The sequence below is a fragment of the Sinocyclocheilus rhinocerous genome, unplaced genomic scaffold (assembly GCF_001515625.1).
Source record: "Sinocyclocheilus rhinocerous isolate Xijiao unplaced genomic scaffold, SAMN03320098_v1.1 scaffold544, whole genome shotgun sequence".
NCBI lineage: Eukaryota > Metazoa > Chordata > Actinopteri > Cypriniformes > Cyprinidae > Sinocyclocheilus > Sinocyclocheilus rhinocerous.
In genome coordinates, this window is record NW_015658610.1 from 680,783 (window position 1) to 703,759 (window position 22,977).

Sequence of the window (22,977 nt, forward strand, 5' to 3'; positions counted from 1 at the left end):
TATATATATTACACATTAGTTCATGTTTAGGGGTCCTTGGCTTAAAAAAAGTTTGATCATTTTAATTTACAAATTCACAGCAGCATTAATGAAATATTACTGTTTAGATGCAAAGCTCTGAGTAAAATGAGGTACAGCAGTGGTTTGATTCAGTGTGACCACAAGTGGTCAGGGTAGTGACAAAAGTTAGTGAGGATCCAGATTCTTAATGCGAGAAACACTAATTCTGTGTATAAGTACTTCAGTTCTCCTCATCATCTCAGCATTTTCACTTCTTTCCTTTTTTGCCCTGTGATAAGATGTTCCTTTCTTGCCTTCTTGTAATTTCAGTCACTCTATTGGAAATCTCAATGGAGACACTTCACAGGCTGCTAGTGCTTTAACACACAGTTAAGGGATGCTTATATCTACAGTATGTCCCCATGGACACCATGCCAACTGATGCCAGGCAGAAAAGGATATGAGACAAATACGTGCGTGTGTGTATTTTTGCGTGACTGCCTGGGTGCACAGTGTTTTCCCCTGCACTATAAATGGCTCCCTCACGGCCCAAAACAGCTAACAGCCTAGAAATAAAGTACTCTTTAAGCTCAATATATATTCCTCCACTCCAGTGAACGCCTTTCATTTTGCATGTTGTGTCTATAAATAGAGGAAGACAAACAAGAATGTTATATTCATGTAACAAGATATTTGTGAATAAATAATTAATGGGCTTGAGACAGCACAGTTAAAATTCTATTTTAAGACTGGATGATGACTCGTGAGGATGCAATGCATATGAACAATTGTGAGAAGGGTGTTATGTACGAGTATTTGTTGGAAATGTTAAATGTATAATTGCACAGGCTCATAACAACTGGATATAAAGCTGCTGCTTTTGGCATGCATGATTTAGCAGCTCATTACATAGCATATATAGCTGCAATTCAGTGGCTGCATAAAACCAATGGTGAGGTAAATCTTTGGTATAATCTGCAACCAACAGAGGGAGTAAACTGCTTTGAATGTCTTTAAGGATACACCTTCACTTGTCATATTTAGTCAATTTAAAGGTGATTTTTTTTTTATCATATTCAAAATTTAAAGGTTAAGTTCTTTGTCATATTTTAAATTCAAAGGTGAATATCATATTTATTTTAAATTTAAACGTTCTTTTTTAAAATCTTATTCTAAATTTAAAAAATTAACTATTCATCATTTATTCTAAATTTAAAGGTGAAGCTTTATTATCATATTCTAAATTTAAAGTTCAATTATTTTTTGTTATAATTTATTTTACACTTGAAGTGAAGTTTGCAATTTTTTGAATGTTAAAATATGCTCTCTCATCCCATTATAATATAAAGAGACAACTATAAGTCATTCATAGGTTTATTTCCCTAAAAAAAGCACTGTGGCTCTTTACAAACATTGCTCTGTTTGTATGAGTATCTGACCAGCTTGGCATAGCAACACTGGCTCCACCAATTGTGAAAGTTTTGGGCAGGGCTCTTTGCTTACCTGACCAATAGTAGGAGTGGAAAGTGTTCAGGGAAACCTACTTGAAAATAGTCAGTAATATATTATTCTGTTTGACACAACACCTTTAAACATGGTCACGGTATTTTTTGTCAAGATTTATTCATGTTAGGATTGATTTATTTAAGACCTGTGCCTATGGTTTCAAGTGCACTATTTGTATTCCACTACATATGATATATAACAGGAAAAAAGAACATTTAACAATCCTGCTGAGTAGCTCCATGTGAAAAATGTGCTCTATGTGCCTGTTGTAATAGATGGCGAGACGAGAAGAACAGTCAACATCCTGGGCTGTCTCTAAAACCTATCGTGGGACGATCTTCCGCAGTAATCCAACATACCACCCTGCCTAAAAATGTCCCCAAGCAGACAGGAAGGAAGTCATTTTTGAGTGGCAACACACACAGGAAATCCACTTGATAAAAGACGGCCACAAAACAGAAAGTGAGTCGCAAAGTTCGGGTATCATGTTTGTCTTTATCTTTTAAAGGAATGGGACTCTACCATATATGTTTTAGATGAAGGTCTGTTTTAAAATGTTTAAATGTACATATATATAGGACAAAGTATCCTATGATGGCTTATGTATGCCATGTTAAAGTGAAATGACATGTCTGGTTAGCTTGAATAGCAAGAAACAACATTGGGGTTTATTTGATGTTCAATTCCTCTAATGTCGTCATGACTGTTTTTACTGGACAAAGTCTTGAAAAAACTGTCCATAAATGCTACTTTCATAAAATTGCTCAGTTAGCTGGTCTCTGCCTAATGCTAGTCTACTGAAATTACATTTACTTTGAAATCTCTCCTGTACTGGTTAATGATTTGAGTAAGAGAAGGTCTTGATCTACTAAACTGCAGAGTGTCCTTGTTTGAGAATACATCTAGATCTCTGTCCATCTATCCATCTCGCTTATCCTCACGGATTAACTGTCCACCTGAAGCTATTCACCAGGCACACAAAGATGGCTAAGGCTACCAAAATCACCATGGCAACCACTATTTTTCCGGATTGTCATTGTCAGTGGAGGAAATCGGAAATGATAACCCCGTTTAGCAACGTAAAGTAAGAAACCCTTGAAAGGGAAGCACCTTGATGTCTTTAGATAGTTGTCAGAATAATGACTTTCAAGTTCAAGTTCAACTTGAATAATAATGACTTAAAAGACTGGACTGTATTACCGCTTTCAAGGTTATAAGTACAGGCCTAGGCACTCACTGTTTCTCCGCTTTGTCACGGTCGTCGAGGAAGAAGAGGGCGGTGGCCAGGAAGAACATCCCCCCCAGAACGATGACAAAGGGGCAGAGCATGAGGGCATAGCCCAAGCTCAGGAACTGCCATAGCGATGATGTGGCATAGCTCTCCTGCAGCGTGTCTGATATCTGCATTAGCACATAGAGACACAAACAAAAGAGCACTCATTAGCAAACAAAGGAAAAGTCTGCTGCGAGTCATCAGCGACATTAAATGTAATAATTAACTTCCTAATATTGTCTTCAAGAGCTGTGCTGTCAATCAGTTACAGGGTGAACGGTTAATTGTGTTAACTTGTCTTATGCTATTGGTATCTGTTGAACAGTGAGTCAATATATCTATAAAAAGACAATAAACATGATTAAACTATCAAGGAGGCATTTAGTTTAGTTTCAATTTTACAAACTGATTTAATTTTATGCTGTGTGCTCACTTAGGATTCACTCAGTCAGTAGTCAGCAATTGGTTCTTAATGTTAATAAGCACATGGCTAATTTCCTATGTGATATTAGCAGGGGATATCGTCATTCTAGAGAGCATTTGATAGTATAATAATTGTACAAAAAGTGTAGTGCAGGATGAATCAGTAATATTTTTGTTCCGTTTTCCTGCAAGATCATTTTTAAATGTCTACATCTGCTAAAAATAAATTGTCAACTTCTAGGAGTACACTAAAGGCCACACAACTCAAATCTTGATTTCATGCGCTCTTTAGAACCAAGCCCACTATTTATAGCAGACCCGTGAACAGAAAACAAGAGGATGTTTCTAGTGCTAATGTGCTAAAATATCTTGTTCAGGCTCCTTCCGTTCATAGCGAAAACTCTCAAACGAGTTGTTTTCAACCAGGTATCATTGTTTCTTTCACAGAACAACAAACTGGACGCTAACCAGTCAGGTTTCAGGAACAGAGAGGCTCAAAATCACTTTCCAGAACATTCTTGTTCACAGTTCCTGGCTGGTGGATTGATCTTCCCACCCCTATCCGGAATGCTGAATCCCTGACAATTCAAGCGACAGCTGAAAACTCATCTCTTTAAACGCTACTTGGTTTCATCTTAAAAAAAAAAAAAAAAAAAATTTTTCTTTCTTTCTCTTTATTTATTCCTTCCCTTTCTAGCTTGTACTTATTTGAACAATTCCTAAAACTTGGTATTTCAAGCACTTCCTGTGTCTGTTTGCCTCTTTAAGAAGAATCGCTTAATGTATTCCCCAATTGTAAGTCGCTTTGGATAAAAGCGTCTGCAAAATGACTAAATGTAAATGTATTCTAAAGTAGCATATTAGAAAATAAAGCAAAAGTTGTATATTTTGACAATGATACTAACAGCAGCATTAAAAAGATGTTTAGCAGGGCTAATAATCTCCTCAGAGTCCATCTAACTCGCTTTAGCATAGCTAATCCTTTATCAGCACTAGCGTGCCATGTAAGTCTCGTGGGTTGGATAGGAATGCTGACTCTAAAAACTGTGAGAGTAGGTGCTGACAGTGAGGTCTCTGTGTCTTTGTACCTACTTAACCATATTTTGGGGACACATTTGTACCCAGAAGTAAGCTAAATCTGACAAAACCTCCTTTTGGGGATGTCCTCATTTGTAAAACTGGTATAAAATAAAGTAAATAGAGGGGCTTTTTTTAAATTGTAATAATGCAGAAAGTTTAATGTTAGGGTAAGGTTATAGTACAGGTGCATCTCAATAAATTAGAATGTCGTGGAAAAGTTCATTTATTTCAGTAATTCAACTCAAATTGTGAAACTTGTGTAATAAATAAATTCAATGCACACAGACTGAAGTAGTTTAAGTCTTTGGTTCTTTTAATTGTGATGATTTTGGCTCACATTTAACAAAAACCCACCAACTCACTATCTCAACAAATTAGAATATTTCCACGACATTCTAATTTATTGAGATGCACCTGTATATGTAACTAGCTGTATATAAAAACTACAGAATGTCCCCATTTAGGTAGCTAAGCAAATGTGTGTGTTTGTGTGTGTGTGAGCAGACCACACTCCTGTATGTGTGTGTATATGTCAGCCTTCATGATGCCAAAAATGAACTATTTCTACTGATAAAAATAGGACTGAGGTTGAACATTTCTGGTGCGTGTCTAATGAGTTTTTTTTACAAAAAAGATGGTAGATTTCAGCTGATTTTTATAGACAATTACACCACCCACTATGCCTGAGGATATCGATTCACACAGGTACTCTGGATGTTTTTACATCAGTTAGAGTGAAATGAAGCATTACCAGGTATTTAGGAAATGTTATTCATTCACAGGTCTAGTTGAATGTGTTGTCTGCCTGCCACATTTTCTTAAATTTCTTTCCAGTTGTCTTTAGTAAACTACTGGATGTCAATGCAGTCATAACAGCTCTCTTAGTATAATGTCTGGAAAAACTATATTGTCACTGCCCTGTGTCAAAGTTCCTGTGGTTTTTTCTCTAAAATGTGTTCTTCTTTTTATTATTCAGAGCTGGCAGATTTTTTGCGACAGAAGTACGTCACAGCCACCATCACACTAGCCTGCCAGACCTCCGGAGTGAAATTATCAAGTAACTGTTGATGCATGACTTGGTTTCACATTCCTGGATTTGACAGGCCAGAATGTCCACACACTTCCTCTGAAGACGTACCTGCTCTACTATCTTAAGAGGTAAAATAGAAGATCATTGTATTCCCAGAAAGCAACCGAGTCAACTAACCACATATGAAACATCACAAAACATGAGGTAGAATTATAACCACACTGTCCAGCTGTCTGTCAGCAAGTAGGAAATTTTGAGCAGATGGAATGTGGTGGGCTGCTAACACTATACGACTTGAGTGAACTTGACCTCTGGTCTTTAGGAAAAGGCCATTCCTGACATTCCTGTCAATTAAAATCTTGTTTTTCTAATCCTACATGTATTTGCTTGTTTCATATTGGGCTAGATTTCATTTTAGCATTCTTGGAACTCAAATAGTATAACAAAACGCTAGCAATAGCAAGATTATGGGATTGATTCCCACAGAATTTACATTTACTCATCTAGCAGAAACTTTTATCCAATACAAAGTATAATACAAAGTGAACTTGATAAAATGCATAAACTTCAAAATGCTTGGGGTCAGTAAAGTTTTTTTTTAAGCAATTAATACTTTTACTCAGCATTAAGACACTTTAAATAATCGAAAGTGACAATTAAGACATTTATAATGTTATAAAAGATTTATATTTAAAATAACTTATGTTCTTCTTTCTATTCATCAAAGAATCCGAAAAAAAGTATCACAGTTTCCATGAAAATATTATGCAGCATAACTGTTTTCAACAATGATAATAATGAATGTTTTTTAAAAGGGGTCATATGACATTGCTAAAAAAGAACATTATTTTGTGTACGGCAACAGCGAGAACAAAGTCACACCTTCTTTCTTTGCGTATACATTTGGGCGGTGTTATGTAAATCTTCCCACACAGTGACGTAGACATGTGGGGCGTGTTAGAATGAGCCGTTTTAGGAGGGCGTGGACGAGTCTTAAGTTTTATAAAGAATATCTCTTTGGGTTTGAGACTTTAGTCTTTGCAACTTTAGGGATCTTATCTATTCACAAACAGCTTGTAACACTCCAAAGAGAAAGGAAAACTTGAAATCGCAGCATATAACCCCTTTAAGTATCAAATTAGCATATAAACATCTTACCAACAAATTTTGTTAACAGTATTGTAAGTCGCTTAGAATAAAAGTGTCTGCCAAACGCGTAAATGTACTTCTAAATTTGATCTGTCTATTAGCTGGGAAAGTGTTTACTACTTATCCCCTCCATTCGATGTAGTATCTTAGGGTATAACTCATGACATAAGCATCTAAAACTGCACCTTAGAATAACAGCGCAGGTCAGATTCAACATCAAGTCTTTAAATCATTAACTGTGCTAGATAGGTGATTCAAATACCAAATACCAATTGATGGAGAGATAAAAAAAATATTGTATAAACAATATACAGGTAGATTACACACACTTCTTAGCTTCTGCTCTGTGCTTATGGCAGTGCATTGAAGTGTATGGGTGAGACAGATAAAGAGCAAACACACTGCAAATGCACTTTTGTTGCAAGAGGTTGAAGGTGATAATGGAATAAGGGAACAATGGGTCTGAACCCTGAGTCCTACATGACAGAGAGCTCTGAACCTGTCAAAAGCACGGACAGGAGTTACTGTTTAGCTTGGATCAACTCCAGTGACTCCTGTTCGGAATTCCAGGAATGTCTACAGGAGTCGGAAGTCTAGGAACCACAGTGTGCTTTTTCCGGAGTTAAGAAGAATGATGAATTTATGCTGCCCTGTGATCGGTTTGGCTTTGTTTTCTTAACATGAACAAGAGTGGAAATCGGAAAAGGGAAACAGAGCCAGGGTCAACGTACAAAATCATAGAGCACAATGTCACACGGCACAAGACGACATAGCTTATTGTCACACAGAAGTGTTTAAGAGACTGAAGGGAACACTTGTAGATGAATGTAGCCTTGAATGAGCTGGTGACTGGCATATATACAAACACAATCATGTCTCCCGTGGAAAGGTATTACTGGAAAGACACAGATCAGGACGAGCGGGAAAACCTTCAGAGGGCTTTTGTGTAAATCTGCTATTGTGAACTAGAAGTATTGAACAAGAAAAGGAGTCATACATCTTTTTTGTGTGGCTTTGAGAGCTCAACATTGTTGACTTCCTGCTTCTAGCATTATGTTTATTCTCAAAACTACTTGAGTGTCAATAACCTGATTCTTCCGCATGATTGTCTATTTAGCGCACTCTGACTTTTGTGGATATTGAAATTATGTTTGAAAAGACTCTTGGCTTTACTTGTATGTAAAAAGACACTTTCAGTGTTTTGTTTTGTTTAGACTTCATTTAGGTGGTTCAGACCTTAAAGTGGAAATGAAGCAGTCAAGTTTACATTATTTAGTAAACTCTTTTCCTCATTTATTAAAAATATATATAACAAACGCGATTAATGTAACCATTTTAAAGAAAAAAGGATGTTTTGTTATAGTTTTAGGAGCATTGACACCACCATCATGCAATACCACAGTGTGTGACGTCACGAGGTTGGTTTGCTCCGTTGGTCATTGCAGTAATGCAAGAATTTCTTTACTTTTTGAACACACAAACGTTTTTTTAACTCACAAATGTTTTTGGTTTTCACCATAATTTTGATGAATATCCAACATCAAACTGTCTACATCATAAAGTTTTGATCGTGGTATCCCAAACATTGTTTTCATAACCCGAGGTGCAACGTGATGTAAACAAACAACGCTTCATACAATATCGTTCATGTGGCATCTTATTGTTATGTCAGACCTTTCAGAGATATTTGCATTACCTGTTAATACAATTAGCTTGCAGCTGTTAACAAGACACTAAATCTAATCACCTCTCTGAACGATCGTGTGTTCAAAAAGTAAAGAAATGCTTACATTACTTCACTGGCCAACGAAGCAAACCAACCCCGTGACGTCACACACTGTGGTATTGCTCCATTGGCGGTGTCAATGCTCCAAAAGCTATAACAAACATAATTTTTCTTTAAAATGGTTACATTAATTGTGTTTGTTATATATTTTTTATTAAAGTGGAAATCAGTTTACTAAATAATGTAAACATGACTGACTGCTTCACTTCCACTTTGATTAGACTGACCAACTCCAAGACCGCCATATAATGTCTGTACATGCCAAGTACTTAATACTGAGCAGTACATACTAGTAGCAGGCAGCACTGCGGTTCCCTGCCCTGTGTGTGAGACATTCTTACCAAGCCAATGAGGTATGGGCTCCCAGCATCCCCTAGTAAATGTGAGGTGAAGCCTTGGAAGGCAACAGCAGTGGCTCTTCTGGTCGGTATGACAACAAACTGGAGAGAGAAAAGAGGTGATATGAAAACAGCTGTGAGAATTTCACATTAAATCATAACAGGAAAATAAAAGTACCATGAGTGCTCACTTAAAGGGATAGTTCACCCAAAAATTAAAATGGCTCGTGACGATATATTGAAGTGTAAAGACACGAAACGATCGGTCTCTGCAAGAAACTGATCAGTATTTATATCGTTTTTTACATCTGATTTACTGCAATGTCCGAACTGTCCTGAGCGCGTCCTGAGCACGTTCGCGTCTTCTTCTTCAGCCGGAGCGTGATGCGTCTTCTTCTTCTTCTTGCTTTACGGCGGATCGCAGACTTATAAGTGCATTACCGCCACCTATCTCTCAAATGGACCATTGACACTCTATCTACAATCTCAATTAAGAGTGTCAATGGTCCACTTGAGAGATAGGTGGCGGTAATGTACTTATAAGTCTGCGATCCGCTGTAAAGCAAGAAGAAGAAGAAGATGCGTCACACGCCGGCTGAAGAAGAAGATGCGAACGCGCTCAGGACAGTTTGGACGTTGCAGTAAATCAGAGGTAAAAAATTATATAAATACTGTTCAGTTTCTTGCACAGACCGATCGTTTCGTGTCTTTACACATCAATGTATCGTCACGAGCCGCAGGTTTTAATTTGGTTTTGTTTGTGTATGTTTTTTTGACTCGCAAAGCCGTGATTCTCATTCACTGCCATTAAAAGACTGACAGACTGCAACGGTTTGAGTTAAAAATCTTCGTTTGTGTTCTACTGAAGAAACAAAGTCACCTACATCTTGGATGCCCTGGGGGTAAGCAGATAAACATCAAATGTTCATTTTTGGGTGAACTATCCCTTTAAGCCAGAGGTCGGGAACCTATGGCTCACGAGCCACACCTGGCTCTTTGACAAAAATCATGTGGCTCGCCAGATCTCTCACCCTTTACTAACAAATGATCTATTACACAAATTAGACATCACTAGAGATCAGCAATTCCTTTGTTGTAGAGCCTACATAAGCTCTACATATACATGTAAAATAATAATACATTTTCTGTACCGGCCAAAGTGCGTGTTCAGTGCACGTTCAGAGCTGTTCGCGAGAGTCACGAGCAAACCATTGACGCTTCTATGGTAACATACAGCTCCTGCACTCAGATTCGTAGCTTTGTGGTAATAGCGAAAAGAAAGATTTTTTGAACAGCAGAGAAAGTGTAAAAGTATGTAAAAAAAAGTGACATGACTGAAACATATACTTTGTTTTATATATTTTATACTTTGAAACATTTCGCCGGTTACTTTTGCTTTTTCCACGCAGCTTTCAGCGGGTGGGACTGTTAGCGTTATTAATAAAGGAACGTGAATGAATGAGACAGTAAAGAGCGGGACATTCTTGATATTAAAAAGACAGACAGTATTAAAAACTCAAAGCCGCGAAACAGAACTCAATCCGCTTCTGACTGGATGTTTTCTGCGCGCGAGGTCCAGGTGGAACACGGACAAGCATAGTAGATTTGTCTTTGGTGGCGCGCCTAAAACGGTAAAAACACGGAGTGTCAAAATGCCTGCACTGGTGTGTATTCACATAAATACGGTCGGCACCGTGCATTATTTTTCACTCACTCAGTCTCTTAGACACACACACGCGCGTGCGAGAGAGAGAACTCTGAAGAGAATTCATCCCTCTCAGGTTGTAAATCTTTGGTCAAAAAAGGTTCCCGACCCCTGCTTTAAGCAGATGTTGTCAGAGTGCTTTACACTGACCGAAGCTGACTGGAGTTTAAGTATGCAGTAAGACCTTGACTGACTCAACTTCATGACAGCTTTTCTTGCTAAATCTTTCACTCTCTGTTTACTGCTTCGCTCTTCTCTCTCTGAGTTTCTCTAACTCACTCGCTTCCTTCAGACAAAAACATTCAAACTGAAAATGTTATTTTGTTTTATTTTCCATGAGTGGCGTTTCCATTAAGCGCAATCAAAGGCAGCAATTTTGTCTTGGGCCCCACCCAGGCTATACCAAACCTCGTAGTCATGCATCCCACCATTCAAAATAAGAAACTAGCCTGAGAAGATGACCACTTTTGTTACAGTTAAACGCTTTAAATTTTCCACTCGATGCAGCAGATAAATACAGGCTTTCAATACGAACCATTAAAATGTCCGCTGTAATGGCCCAGTTCAAAAAGAGCAGTGTCTCTCCGATGAAAATGCAGATCTGTGAAGAAAAAGAGAGGGAGAAAGAGAGTGAGGGGAGAAAAATAGAAGAAGAAAGGTCAATTATATCTCATTTTATTCTTCAAAATGAAAAGTTACTCTACTTGCACATAAATACATTCAGATAGCAGGGTTTGCAGTTGGTCAAAGACTCAATTAACCCAGCTCATCTACTAAATCAAAACACCCCAATAAATGTTGTGGGATATGAAAACATGTCATTATACTGTGGTTGTGCTATATGTAATTTTTGATTTGAGGCCAACAGAACCGTGTCTTGCTCCAAACCGTAAAAAAGAGACAAGCGGTTTGCATTATACTAGAGTGGAACCTAAAATGTCTGGTGGCTGAAAACGTGTTACGTTTAACAAGTTATTTTAACAGTCTCGCGTGATCCCACGAGAACAGACTAACTGACTTCAGCATTCCCACACAAATTAACTGATATCCCTCAGTGTCTGGTCTGGATTTTCTAGGTGCTTATGGCAGATTGAGACACAAGGATTGAATATCTCCACTAATCTTAGTGACTTGACAGAATGTAGATGGTCTTTCCACATCTCTGAGGCCAAAATGCGACTGACGGCAGCTGCTGGGGTCAAACCAGATGGGATTGTGTGAAGAACTGTAGGTTGCAGGGGAATTTGATCGTTCAAGTGACCGTTCTGACTTTGACAGGGTCTTATGTTGGGCTCAGAGTGATATGTTGAGCAGGGCTGACAGAGGGATGACCTCAGGGTGTAAAACAGAGGTGATGGTTTTAGTTTATGGGTCTAGAACCTTCCATTTATATGCCGGTCTGAAAAAGAATATCTGAATAGAAGGTGAGGAAATGAAAGCGTGAAAGTGTCCGTGTGTGTTCGGACATGTATGAAACTCTGTCCCAAAGTGACTTGAGACTTAGACAGCGTGACGGATGGACAGACAGGCTAAAACTATAAAGCCCTGCAGGACTCTGGTTAAGGGCTGAAGTGTGATCTGCTAACATGCTGACGAGACAGCAACTGTCCCTGCTGGAACAGACCTGACAGAGCTCCAGCGTGCTGTCACATTCTCAGACTGCACATCTGTCACTATCAAATTTTCTCGCTCCAAATATTTTCCCTCCTTAAAGTTTTGGATTCCTTATTTTTTGTATGCTCCATTTGGATGTAATTACAGAAGCCTCTTGACAAGTGATTGAAAGGGCGCTCATGTCTTTAGTTGGGAGCTGGGTATATTTTTACGCAGAACTGACACTGTAATGTTACCTGTTTGACAAGATGGCATGAAGGCCAGTGGTCCAAATGATGTGTCATTCAATTCTATAAATAGCTTAAATTTGATTATTTACTGTAAAATTTGCCCTGTTGCTCTCAGTAAGACTGACAGGCATTCACTTTTTCCATTTCCACATTTTCCAATTTACTATAAAGTGTTTAGTGAGATAACTGTGATTTATATTTAAATGACTTTATACACCACCGTTCAAAAGTTTTGGGTTGGCACTTTTTTAATGGTTTTGGAAAAGTCTCTTATGCTCACCAAGGCTGCATTTATTTGATCAAAAAATACAGTAAAATCAGTAATATTGTGAAATATTATTACAATTTTAAGTAAATATTTACTATCTTAATATATTTCAAAATGTAATTTATTTATTTGAATGCGACACTGAATTTTCAGCAGCCATTACTCCAGTCTTCAGTGCTTCAGTGCATTACTCCAGTTGTGCTAATTAATATTTTTGTGGAAACAGTGTTACTTTTTATCAGGAATCTTTGAAGAAAAGTAAAAAAGAAAACAGGCTTTATTTCAAATAGAAATCTTTTGTAACATTATAAATGTATTTACGGTCACTTGATCAATTTAATACATCTTACTGAATATTAATTTCTTTAAAAAAATCTTACTGACCCCAAATTTTTGAACAGTAGTATGCATTTTTTATGGAATTTAAAAACAATTTTTAATTACTTTTATTATACTATAAATTGTTATTCTTTTCTTGTGCTATTTATTATAGATTGTGTGAATTCATGTGACCCCCAACTAGACACCTGAGCAGCCAGTTCTACCCACAGGTAAGTTCTACCCACCGTCTGCTTAATAAATCTTTTCAAAGTCATCACAACTTTTAACAAAGGCTCAAGAGGCTGCAAAACCAGATCAGTTTGAGGGTACAGTTAGTAGCCAGTCTTTCATATTTAAGATAAGGTGACTAACGTTGAGCAAGCTTAGAATTTCTCAAGCATAACACCAGATAGATGGCATTATCACAGTGTACTAGGTTCTTTTGTTCATAGGAAAGACAAACAGTCCCTAAAAATACTTTCTCATCAGACTTCTCATCATAAACACTTAAGAGATTCCCAGTCCGGCTTGACCCTTTAGGGAGCGTGTTGCATTTAGTTCTGACCTGATTGTTTTTGTTGAAAGAACGAGCGTGACCTGATAGAATTTTTTTGTTTTCTTATGCAGCATAACTTTTCTCTATTAGTGACTCAGAAATGCCACAGCCCATTGTTTCTCAGCAGTAACTGTGAAAACTGCTCCCTTTTCCTGCTTTACATGCCAATTAAACAAGTACGCAGTGCCTGTCGCTCTTATTCTTTTAGTGTTGGGTTTGGACCTAACAACCCTGCCAAGCAACTATGGCTGTTAAACCTACTGAATGCAACAGACTTTATATAGTTTAAAGCCTTATATACAACTCTGAATAGAAGTGACCTTATTTGACTTTGACTGAGAAGACTCATTATAATACAAGGATAGTCAGAAGGGAGTTGTACTAGAGATATTCAGGCCACAGTGTTAAGCAACCTTTCAGAATCTCAGTGTTTGCACCACAATCCCATGCCAACTAATATAATGAAGAATATTGTAACAGATTATAGATGTGTAACCCATGGAGGACATTTAGAAGAGATATGTAGTACATTGCTTAAAATCCTGTTTGTGTATTTAAGATTAAGATTTAAGGTAATTTGAAGAGTCAAAATAGAGCTACTTACATACGCTCCCACAATGCTCTTCTTGGCCACAACAAAGATGAGGCAGATGAAGATAGCAGAGCCCAGCATGCTGACCGCACACACCAGCGGGTCGGCACGCTCCGTCTTCTGTCGGCAGAGCCGTGTGGTCACGGCACCGATCACCACTCCCAACAGCCCCGTCACACAGGTGATGGCTCCGAATATCAAACTGGAGATGAGAGAGAAATATTGTCATTGTCAAAAGTGTAATGTTTGTATTTGTACAATACATTTTAAGTGGCATATGTATGTTGGGACCTGTCTTTGCTGCTGCATGGTTGATAGGTGCAGCTCACTGCTGTCTTCTGCACCACCTGAGCTCTGACCAGGTACTGCGGGATCCAGATCCCAAACGCCCCCGTGGCAAATGACACAGCGGCCGATGCCAGAGATGAAAATACATAACTACGGCTGGGGAGCAGAAAGAAAATGAATGAGTATGCATAATTCTTAAGTTTTTCTGCATTCGCATTTTTCTGCATCTGCATGCGTTTTTCTGTTACTCTTAAGAGCTCCTTAATTTTTGTCAGCTTGGCCACAACTAAGATGGTTGGTCCAGTGGTGTGAATCATTTTTGTAAACAATCAATTAAAATGATACAATGTATTTATAATTTAAACAGTTTTAGTTGAATTGTACTTTGTCACACCACAGGATACTGTAAAAACTGCTTGAAATTTTACAACTCCAACTGCTCCAATACACTGTTACCAAATTCAAGTGAAGGCAGGACCATAAAAATGATAGACTTTGAGGGGTCCAATATTCTGACTCGATGGCTGATTGTTAAGTGATTACATCTTGTACCCCCCAATCCTGAATATTTGGTTCATTGCGTTCTTAAAGGCACAATATGTAATTTTTCGCCACTAGAGGGCGCGTATTCAAAATAAACAAAGGCGTAGTTTGATGACGCTGTGACTGAGTGTGGAATCATGGGAGTTGTCGTCTTCATCCCCACAGCCGATGCAATCCGACGGGACTCGGGCAGAAATCATGTTCATGGATGAGCTAATGATTTATTAACGTAGTAGAATGAAGCAGAAAGGCTGAAAGCCGTCGAAGCGAAACGAGGTCGCTGAACGAGTGTGACACTCGGCTCGAAAGCAGCGGAGCTTTTATTATGCCACAGTCGACTGCTTCCATAAATAGGGAAAAAGAATAAACAAGTGGCATACTTTTTGGCAAGAGCTTTCATGTCACAGAGCCAGGAAGTGCGTGTCTTTATACGTCCAGTGATATGGTCAGCACTCCCTCTCTTTGGCTCAGGGACAACAATGAGAATGAGTGTCCCAGCAATCAACCCCAACATCGGAGAAACCTTGAGACAGAAGGGGGAAAAACTGTTTAAAAAACAGGGATTAACAAAATATGCTAATAAATTTCTTATGTATTTATGTCTTGTTTTCCAGTAAAATATGTAAACATACTTGAAACAAGTTAAATGTATACTTGAAGCAAAACTACTTGAGATTTTATTATGTTTTCTGTGAAGATATCTTGAATTAAGTTTATTTTTTTCTACTCCATTGGTAATTTGGTAAGAATATATAAAAATCAAGTATTATTATATCATATAAATCATACCTTACAACATTTTTAGATGTTTTTACTGAGAAAAAAAGCAAAATTCTGCTTAAGAATGTTTTGAGTGCAGTACTCGCTGCTGTAACTAGACTAAACATTTTTGCTTGTATTACTGCGAGTCTGTGCCGTCTGTTAAACAAAATCTTGTGCGCTGAACAATAAGAATCTGTCTCGCATCCTGTTTGGTCTAGCAAGTTATTCGTTGAGCCCATAATGGTGGTGTTATTTTGTGATTAGCCGATGGTTTAGTATGTTACAGATTAGTTTTATTTATATTCACATCAGGGTGTGTATTGTAGGCAGTGCTCTAGACTGCAGTGTGAAGTGGACTCCATTAGGTGATGTTTCTTTACTCCATCCTCTCGTTTTCTTTCTCACTTTTCTCCCTTGTGTGGGAGCCGCTGCGGTCCACCAGGCCATGAGCTATTATCTCTTTTATCATCCTTACTGATGGCTACAGCACAGCAGTGTGTGTATGTGTGTGTGTGCACATGTGTTTGTTGGTTCGCTCGCCCACATGGAAGCAGTGTAAGCGCCTCTGTCGTTTGTGAAAGCCAAAGCAATTCTGTCCGTCAGGCGCAATCCTCCTGGAGATCATTTATAGCACATTAATGCAAAGCTCTGCTCAAAATTGTGTCTCTTATGGGTGTGTTTGTGTGCATGTCAAGATCTAGTCATCTGCACTGCACAAAAATTCCTAATCGATATTTTTGTCTTATTTTCTAGTTCATTATTTTCTATTAAAATAAGATTAATCATATAAGCAAACTTAAGATAACTTATATATTATATCTTAATTATATCTTAATATACACTACTTTTTTAAAAAGTTTGTAGTCGGTAAGATTGTTTTTTTGTTTTGTTTTCTATTTCAAATAAATGCTTTTGTTTTGTTTTCTATTTCAAATAAATGCTTTTGTTTTGAACTTTCTATTCATTAAATAATTCTGGAAAAAATTTATCAGTTTCCACAAAAATTTGAAGCCGCTTATCTATTTTCTACATTGATAAATAGGCTAATGTTTCTTGAGCACCAAATCAGCATTTATGAATAATTTTTGAAGGATCATGTCAAAGACGCAAATTACATTTTAAAGTATCTAAAAATAGAAAACAGTAATTTTAAATTAGTGTAATTAACAAAATAACAAAATTTACTCAGACTTTTGCTTAAAACAAGGGGGGGAAATCCAATTGGGTAACAAAAACAAACTATTGATTATTATCTATACACATTTATTAAATTATTTTAATAAATTAAAAATTATTTTATTTATTTGTTATGTTATTTTGTAAGGATATTCAATTATTTTACTGGAAAATAAGAAAAATATTATTAATTATTAGTTTTATTACAAATTATGATTATTATTGATATAATAATTTATTTATTTTTATTATATATATATATATATATTTTTTTTGCAGTGTTCAGCAGTATAAATCTGTATAGTGAACAACAAGAGAGTGAAACAGATCACTGCGTCCCATTGACGTGCTGCTGTTTTCTGAACTACACTGTGATTCTGTGGACTGAATGTGTCTCTGTGTGCACTGCAGTGCTTTTGATCTCGCTAAAGCCTGGATTTAGTCTTGTTATCCCTCCATAACTAGAAAACCCAGCAACCGTAAAAGAGGTCTTTGCAGCGGACCTATTTTCTGACAGTCACACTGGGACATCCCTCACAGTCTCTCTGGTCTAGTTTCATATCAAAGCATGCGTTGATCAGTCATCTTGAACTCTGACTCTGTCTCGCACCCTACCTTGGTATTACGAGATGCTGCCCTTTCCTGCTAATCTCAAGCTACTGTAGCTTCTTTCGTGCTTGTTAAGGTTAGAGCTGGGATGCCAAAGAGCGGGTGTAATCAAAGAACGAGAGATCAAGGTGCTATTTCTCCTGGCATTTCCGCTCTCCGACCTGCAGAAGATTGATATGGCTCTCAATAATTATGATCTAATCCTCCACTCCAAAAAAACGCACTCCCTATTCGAGAACGGAAGGCGATTGAGTTCTTTAGGGCCCTGCAAAACAAGCGGAAAGTGGCACAAAATGTTTTTCCCCCCTCAGAACAGGATATGGGCGATACGGAGTACCTTTTCATCTGTCTGTTGTTTTTATACTCATTTAAAGTGCCAGTGATGATTAATAGTCCACCAAACCACAAGCTTTGTCTTCTCAAGGAATGTTTTACTGCATCTAAGAGCTCAAACAATGGCGCTCCACTATTGTTTGCAAAAGTGTTCCGACAAACTACTCCAAATAAAGCTATTCATGTTCCTGAGGGTCATATAACTGTCATGTAGAGAGGTGTTTTTGTAAGCTTGAGAGGGTTTAACACTTCTTTTAAAAGTCTCCTTTTAGGCCTAAGAGCTTGACAGCCGAACCTCATTGGAGTTTTAAGAGGCAGCCACACATCAAGCGTAATTCAAGTTCACGATAAGACCCTCGGTGGATTCTTTATGACCCCACGAAAGGAACTTGTAATGAAGCCCAACTGGAGCGTTCACCTGTTAATGTTTAAACTGAACAAGTGAAGCAGCTGGTTTTAAAATCGCACTGAGCTAATGAAGGACGAAAGAATCTAAAGCACCTCAGAGGCCTCTCACTTTCTCTGACAAGTTGTTTTTGCTCTCTCTTTTACGGCCCAAAAAGTTACAGGTCACAGCTCTTCCTCTCACTCAATCATTTCATAAATTTGTAACTTTAGCTGCATTAAAAGGTGCTCAGCTCGGCTCTTTTGGTTAGCGCTGTGATACATCAAGGCTACTGAGGAATATCCCACAACAAAAGGGTCTGTGTAAGCGAGCCCCCTCTTCTCCTGGGCCTCTGCAGCACAAAGACCGCAGTGACAACTGGGAAGACCTTGTTCTTGCATTACTCACGGATAACGTGTATGCGCAGGACCTGAGAGAGCTGGAGGTAATGCTAAATTAATGTACTTAAGCTAGCTGGGTTGTCAGTGCCAATTGCACAGGCTTCAAAGGGGGCAGGAATGTTATGTTGCTTTTTCAAGAGACGGGCCAAAGGTATTTTGGGATTCACCTGTCTGCCATGGGTTTTAAGGATATTTTTGACCTGGACGAGAGGAAATGGTGTGTATTTGTGGAGGCTCTGCATGCTTCCTCTAAAATATTGATATAACACACTGAGACATTTCAACAGCTCTTACCCTCAGCGCCCAGTACCAATGCCCTCCAGCGTCTTTAGCGATGGATCCCAGGATGTAGCCCAGACCGCTGCGGAGAGAGAGCAAAACATGTCATTATACGCAAGCAAATATATCGTATTCCAGGAATAAACATCCACTCTCCGGTTGGTTTGCTGGGCATAGCTGGTATAAGCCAGGGTTATTTTAGTTTTGAGTTTTAATAAAGTTTGTATTTCTGTTTTATTTTCAATTTATATTTTCAGTTTACTTTGGTTTTGAATTTTAATGTAGTTGACAAGTGCCCTAGACCCCTCAAAACCAGCACACCAGACCAGTTGACCAACTTTTAAACAGTTTTTTTAAAAGCTGTTTTGCCATGTGCCTGCCTCCTTCAATTCAAAAGACCAATTCTTCTTTTCCCGACTTGTCTTCCCCACCCAAAGCTGTGTCATGTACCCTAAAACTTTCACGCGCTGGGAAGGCTGGCTGAACTCAGCATGCATACTAATGCCGCTGATAATGGCTTTACACTGAACATCACCTCTGGCTATGTAAGAGAGTCAAGCACTTAGCATTACTTAGGGGCTTACAATGACAGATCTGCTCAGAGGGAAAGAGAAAGAGAGATGACTGGGGAGAGATGCCAGCTTCCTGTCGCTTGGGTTTTTGGATGGATTTGGGACTGTGGTGAAATACTAACATCAAATGTTCGGATGACCTAATTCTGAGAATCCCTGTCTGAAGTTGTAGGATACGGCTGCAGAGTGCATGTGTCTCATGAACTTTTCTTTAAGTCCTTCTAAGGCGAGACTGCCTGACAGAGAGTGATATAAGGAAAAGAGGAAGGCGGCCACTCAAGGTGGGATCATTTCAACTCTGTCGGTATCTGAGGAATCTGTGAGTCATATCTCTTCAGACGTAGACCAAACTCTCTCAGCTTTACATCCTGTTTACAGTCTGATAAAGTTCATAATTGTCCTGTTATGATCTCGGTGTGGATGAAGCACACGTGAAATATTCTCTCTGTATACTATGTGTATGCAGATTATCTGGTTTGAGACTGTCACTGGATGTAATTTGACTGAGCCACCTGTCATCGGGCATTGTATGAATTGTTTTCTCCTCTTGGTCATAGTCTGTGTAAAAAAAGTTGATTGGGCGTCTCGCTGTTTTTCTTTCCATCAGGTCTCCATTTCAGTTCCACAGTATTCCACCATATTCTCTGCATCAGATTCATTGTTATTCTCGTTCTCACTCTCTCTGTCTCTCTCCATCCCATGTTTGTACACCTGTTACCAACCCTCTCACACTGCTGTGTAAGAAGCGAAAGGAAATGAAAAGAAAAGTTTTTGCTATTTTAAGGTTTTATAACAATGTTGTCACTAGTGCACTAGTGAAGGTGTGTGGAAGCCAAAGAAACAAGAGGTACAAACTGAATATATCTTTTGTAGTATATTATCATGAATAAACCCAGATTAGAATTGATTTCAGAACATTGCTTTGCTTTCAAGTCTTTGTTTTAATGACAGCAGCACCCAAGCTGTGTGAACTCGCTATGGCCATAGTGTGACAAAAACACACACAGTATTGATTAATAACATACACTGCTGTTCAAAAGCTTGAGGTCAGATATTAGAATGATTTCTGAAGGATCATGTGACACTGAAGGCTAGAGTAATGGCTGCTGAAAATTCAGCTTTGTGTCACAGAAAAAAAAATACATTTTAAAACAATAGAAATAGAAAACAGTTCATTTAAATTGCAATAACATTTCACAATAATACTGTTTTTTTTGTAATTTGATCAAATAAATCCAGCCTTCGTGAACCTAAGAAAATTCTTCCAAAGACATTGAAATAATTTTACCGACCCCAAAATTTTGAACAGTATTTTACATTTATTAAGAAATACTGTATACTAACAGAGTGTTTTGGAACAGCAGTCTCTAGTATTTGGGGGTTGTTCATTTTTTATTGCACATCAGGCTCTGGCATAACTACAGTGTTTGAATCCTTCTGTTTAAATTTGGAGTGTCCCTCCCTGCATTTATCCTCATACCCACTTCCTGTGTTCCCAGACACTCGCGCCAGGCTGTCGCTCAGCAGGTAAACCATATTGTTTATCTTTGACTGCCCCTAGCATATCCGACTGATGGACCGACCTGACCCATCAAACAATAGCACCTTATCAGCGAATACATATGGCTCTCAACATGAGCCTTCAGTGTCCACTGGACCTCTTTCAATGTCAAAAACACCTCACTTAAACTTTATTAACGCTCTAAACTTAATTGTTTATTCATTGAATATGGCCATTTGTAACCTTATTGATGGCTTTGATTGGATGAGAGGTTTTGGATATTAATTTCAAGCATTTGCGATGTGGTGCTACCATTTTTATATGTCTGTAAGTTTCTGTACACAAGTTGTCAGTATTACTCTGTGCAACTAAATTAGCAACTAAAATGTTTTTCCATGCCCATAAGAGGACTCAAATTTCCTGCTAAACATTTCTCTCGTGGCTAAAGCCACTTCCTGGAAACAGTAACAACCGGACGGCAGATAAACATGGCTCTAGACAGGAAGTGAGGTGGCACACTGTAGCGCTCTAGTCTTTCACCTCTTATTGTTCGTACTGTTGATCGCTTTGTTATGGCCGAACCCAGTTAGCCTGCAAATACCTCAACTCTCCTGGGCCAGCTATTTTTCCATCCCGTCCATTCCTCTAACTGCATTCAATCTCTCATCGATACTATTACTAGCTCTCAGAACAGGTCTTTTGGCGACAGCTGCTGTGTTCAGATATTTCTTTTCCTCAGTTCAGTGGGGGAACAGCCATGTGGGGTTTTTTTTTGTTATCCGACTGCATGCATAAAACAATTTTTTATAAAGCTCTAGTTTGTGCACTAACATTTAGTGTTGTTGTTTGTCTTCTCCATCAGATTAACAATTAAACTGCAAGATGTTGTATGTGAACATAATGCAGTTAAAAATGCTGCGCACGTACAATCATGAATTTTTTATCACCTTTCCTCTGTTTATTTTTCCCCTTTTCTCTCCAGTCTTTTTCCAGCTAAGTGAACAAAAGAAAATGCCACGGCCTGTGTTAAGTGAGCGTAATAGGTGAGCTTAAAGTCTTTCACAGCAGCAGCAGATTTAGAATATCAGTGTCTATTTGGCCTGTCTGAGACGGTGACCACACAAAACGCTGAGCTCAATTCTCCACAACTGACCTTTACTGGGTTAAGATGGTATCTGAGATTATCTGGCTATCAGAAGTTGTTCCCTTCAGCTGCAGTTCACCTAACCTAACCTGACATGAAATGTCTTCATTTACATTATAGTTCTCATCATGGCTGGTTAAATAGCAATAAAATGACCAGGTTGGACATCAGATCATATTATATGACTTGCTATTGTAAAATCATCTCTAATGAACATCTGCACACCTACAATTAAATGCTTAAGCAAAATTAAATCGCCTGGACTCTGTCTTTTCCCTCCCCTGAAACCGTATCCCTGTGTGTTTAGTTTGTTGCGAGCTCTGGTGGTATTACGGATTCTGCTTTATATTTCTGTCTGACCATTAGAGGCAAGCATGGAGACTTGAACATATGTGGAAAATGGATTTGTATGGCTATTAGGAGTCAATATTTTATTTAAATATTTACACATCTGATATTCATGTTGTATTTTATTTTAAACAAGGGATTTTATTACTGATTTGTCTGAAAATAAATGTCTATCATAGTAAATAGTTGAATAAGAGAAGAACGGTTTCTCTCACCGCTCATCCGAACATCATTGTGGGTTTTTTCACTGCAGCTAAATGTAGCATTTATTCTAATACGTTTTTTTAGAGATCTCATAATTTGCTGTTTATTTATTGTTAAAAATGGCTTGTAAATATGAAAAATGGGTCCTTTTACCCATTTTATACTTGAAAATTAATACATGTGAATTGGTTGTCAACCAGATAGTAAATACAGTGGTATTGCTTATCATTAATATCTATTGATACTCACCTTCCTAGTGGGATGGCCAAGTAGAAAACAGAGAGCATCATGGTCCTTTTGTTGTTTGTGAACAGGTCTCCAATGATGGTTGGAGAGATGGATGAGTAGCTTGATTCTCCAATACCCACTAAGCATCTGGACAGCACTAACAACCAATAATACTGCAAAAGAAAAGGTCATATGATTAGAAAATGTAAGTCACCTTACAGATGTTACCTGCCTGAAAGAAATGAATAGTCTGTCCTGCATCTGAGGAATAACAGCTCATTGAGCCCTGAAACTTTTTCATAAATCTGTCGATTGACATTGAGAGTGTGTTCA

At 38.1% G+C, this 22,977-nt stretch overlaps 1 protein-coding gene and 1 long non-coding RNA gene across 3 annotated transcripts in view; one reads left to right on the forward strand and one right to left on the reverse strand.

Annotated features, from left to right (window-relative positions):
* LOC107722776 (protein spinster homolog 2) overlaps nt 1-22,977 on the reverse strand; it is an 83,391-nt gene that overhangs the window by 6,020 nt on the left and 54,394 nt on the right. The window contains exons 4-11 of one of the 2 annotated variants that reach the window (XM_016531247.1): nt 22,666-22,817; nt 18,663-18,729; nt 15,083-15,225; nt 14,163-14,315; nt 13,884-14,073; nt 10,826-10,891; nt 8,589-8,687; nt 2,744-2,907 (exon numbers count right to left, since the gene is read on the reverse strand). In XM_016531247.1, the coding sequence (XP_016386733.1) occupies nt 2,744-2,907; nt 8,589-8,687; nt 10,826-10,891; nt 13,884-14,073; nt 14,163-14,315; nt 15,083-15,225; nt 18,663-18,729; nt 22,666-22,817 (1,034 nt within the window). The remainder of the gene's footprint in view (nt 1-2,743; nt 2,908-8,588; nt 8,688-10,825; nt 10,892-13,883; nt 14,074-14,162; nt 14,316-15,082; nt 15,226-18,662; nt 18,730-22,665; nt 22,818-22,977) is intronic. The other variant, XM_016531248.1, reaches the window with a different exon arrangement.
* Nucleotides 1,698-12,953, forward strand: LOC107722778 (uncharacterized). Its single transcript, XR_001637839.1, has 3 exons — nt 1,698-1,968; nt 5,259-5,440; nt 12,896-12,953. It is a non-coding gene; the product is annotated as an uncharacterized LOC107722778 (long non-coding RNA).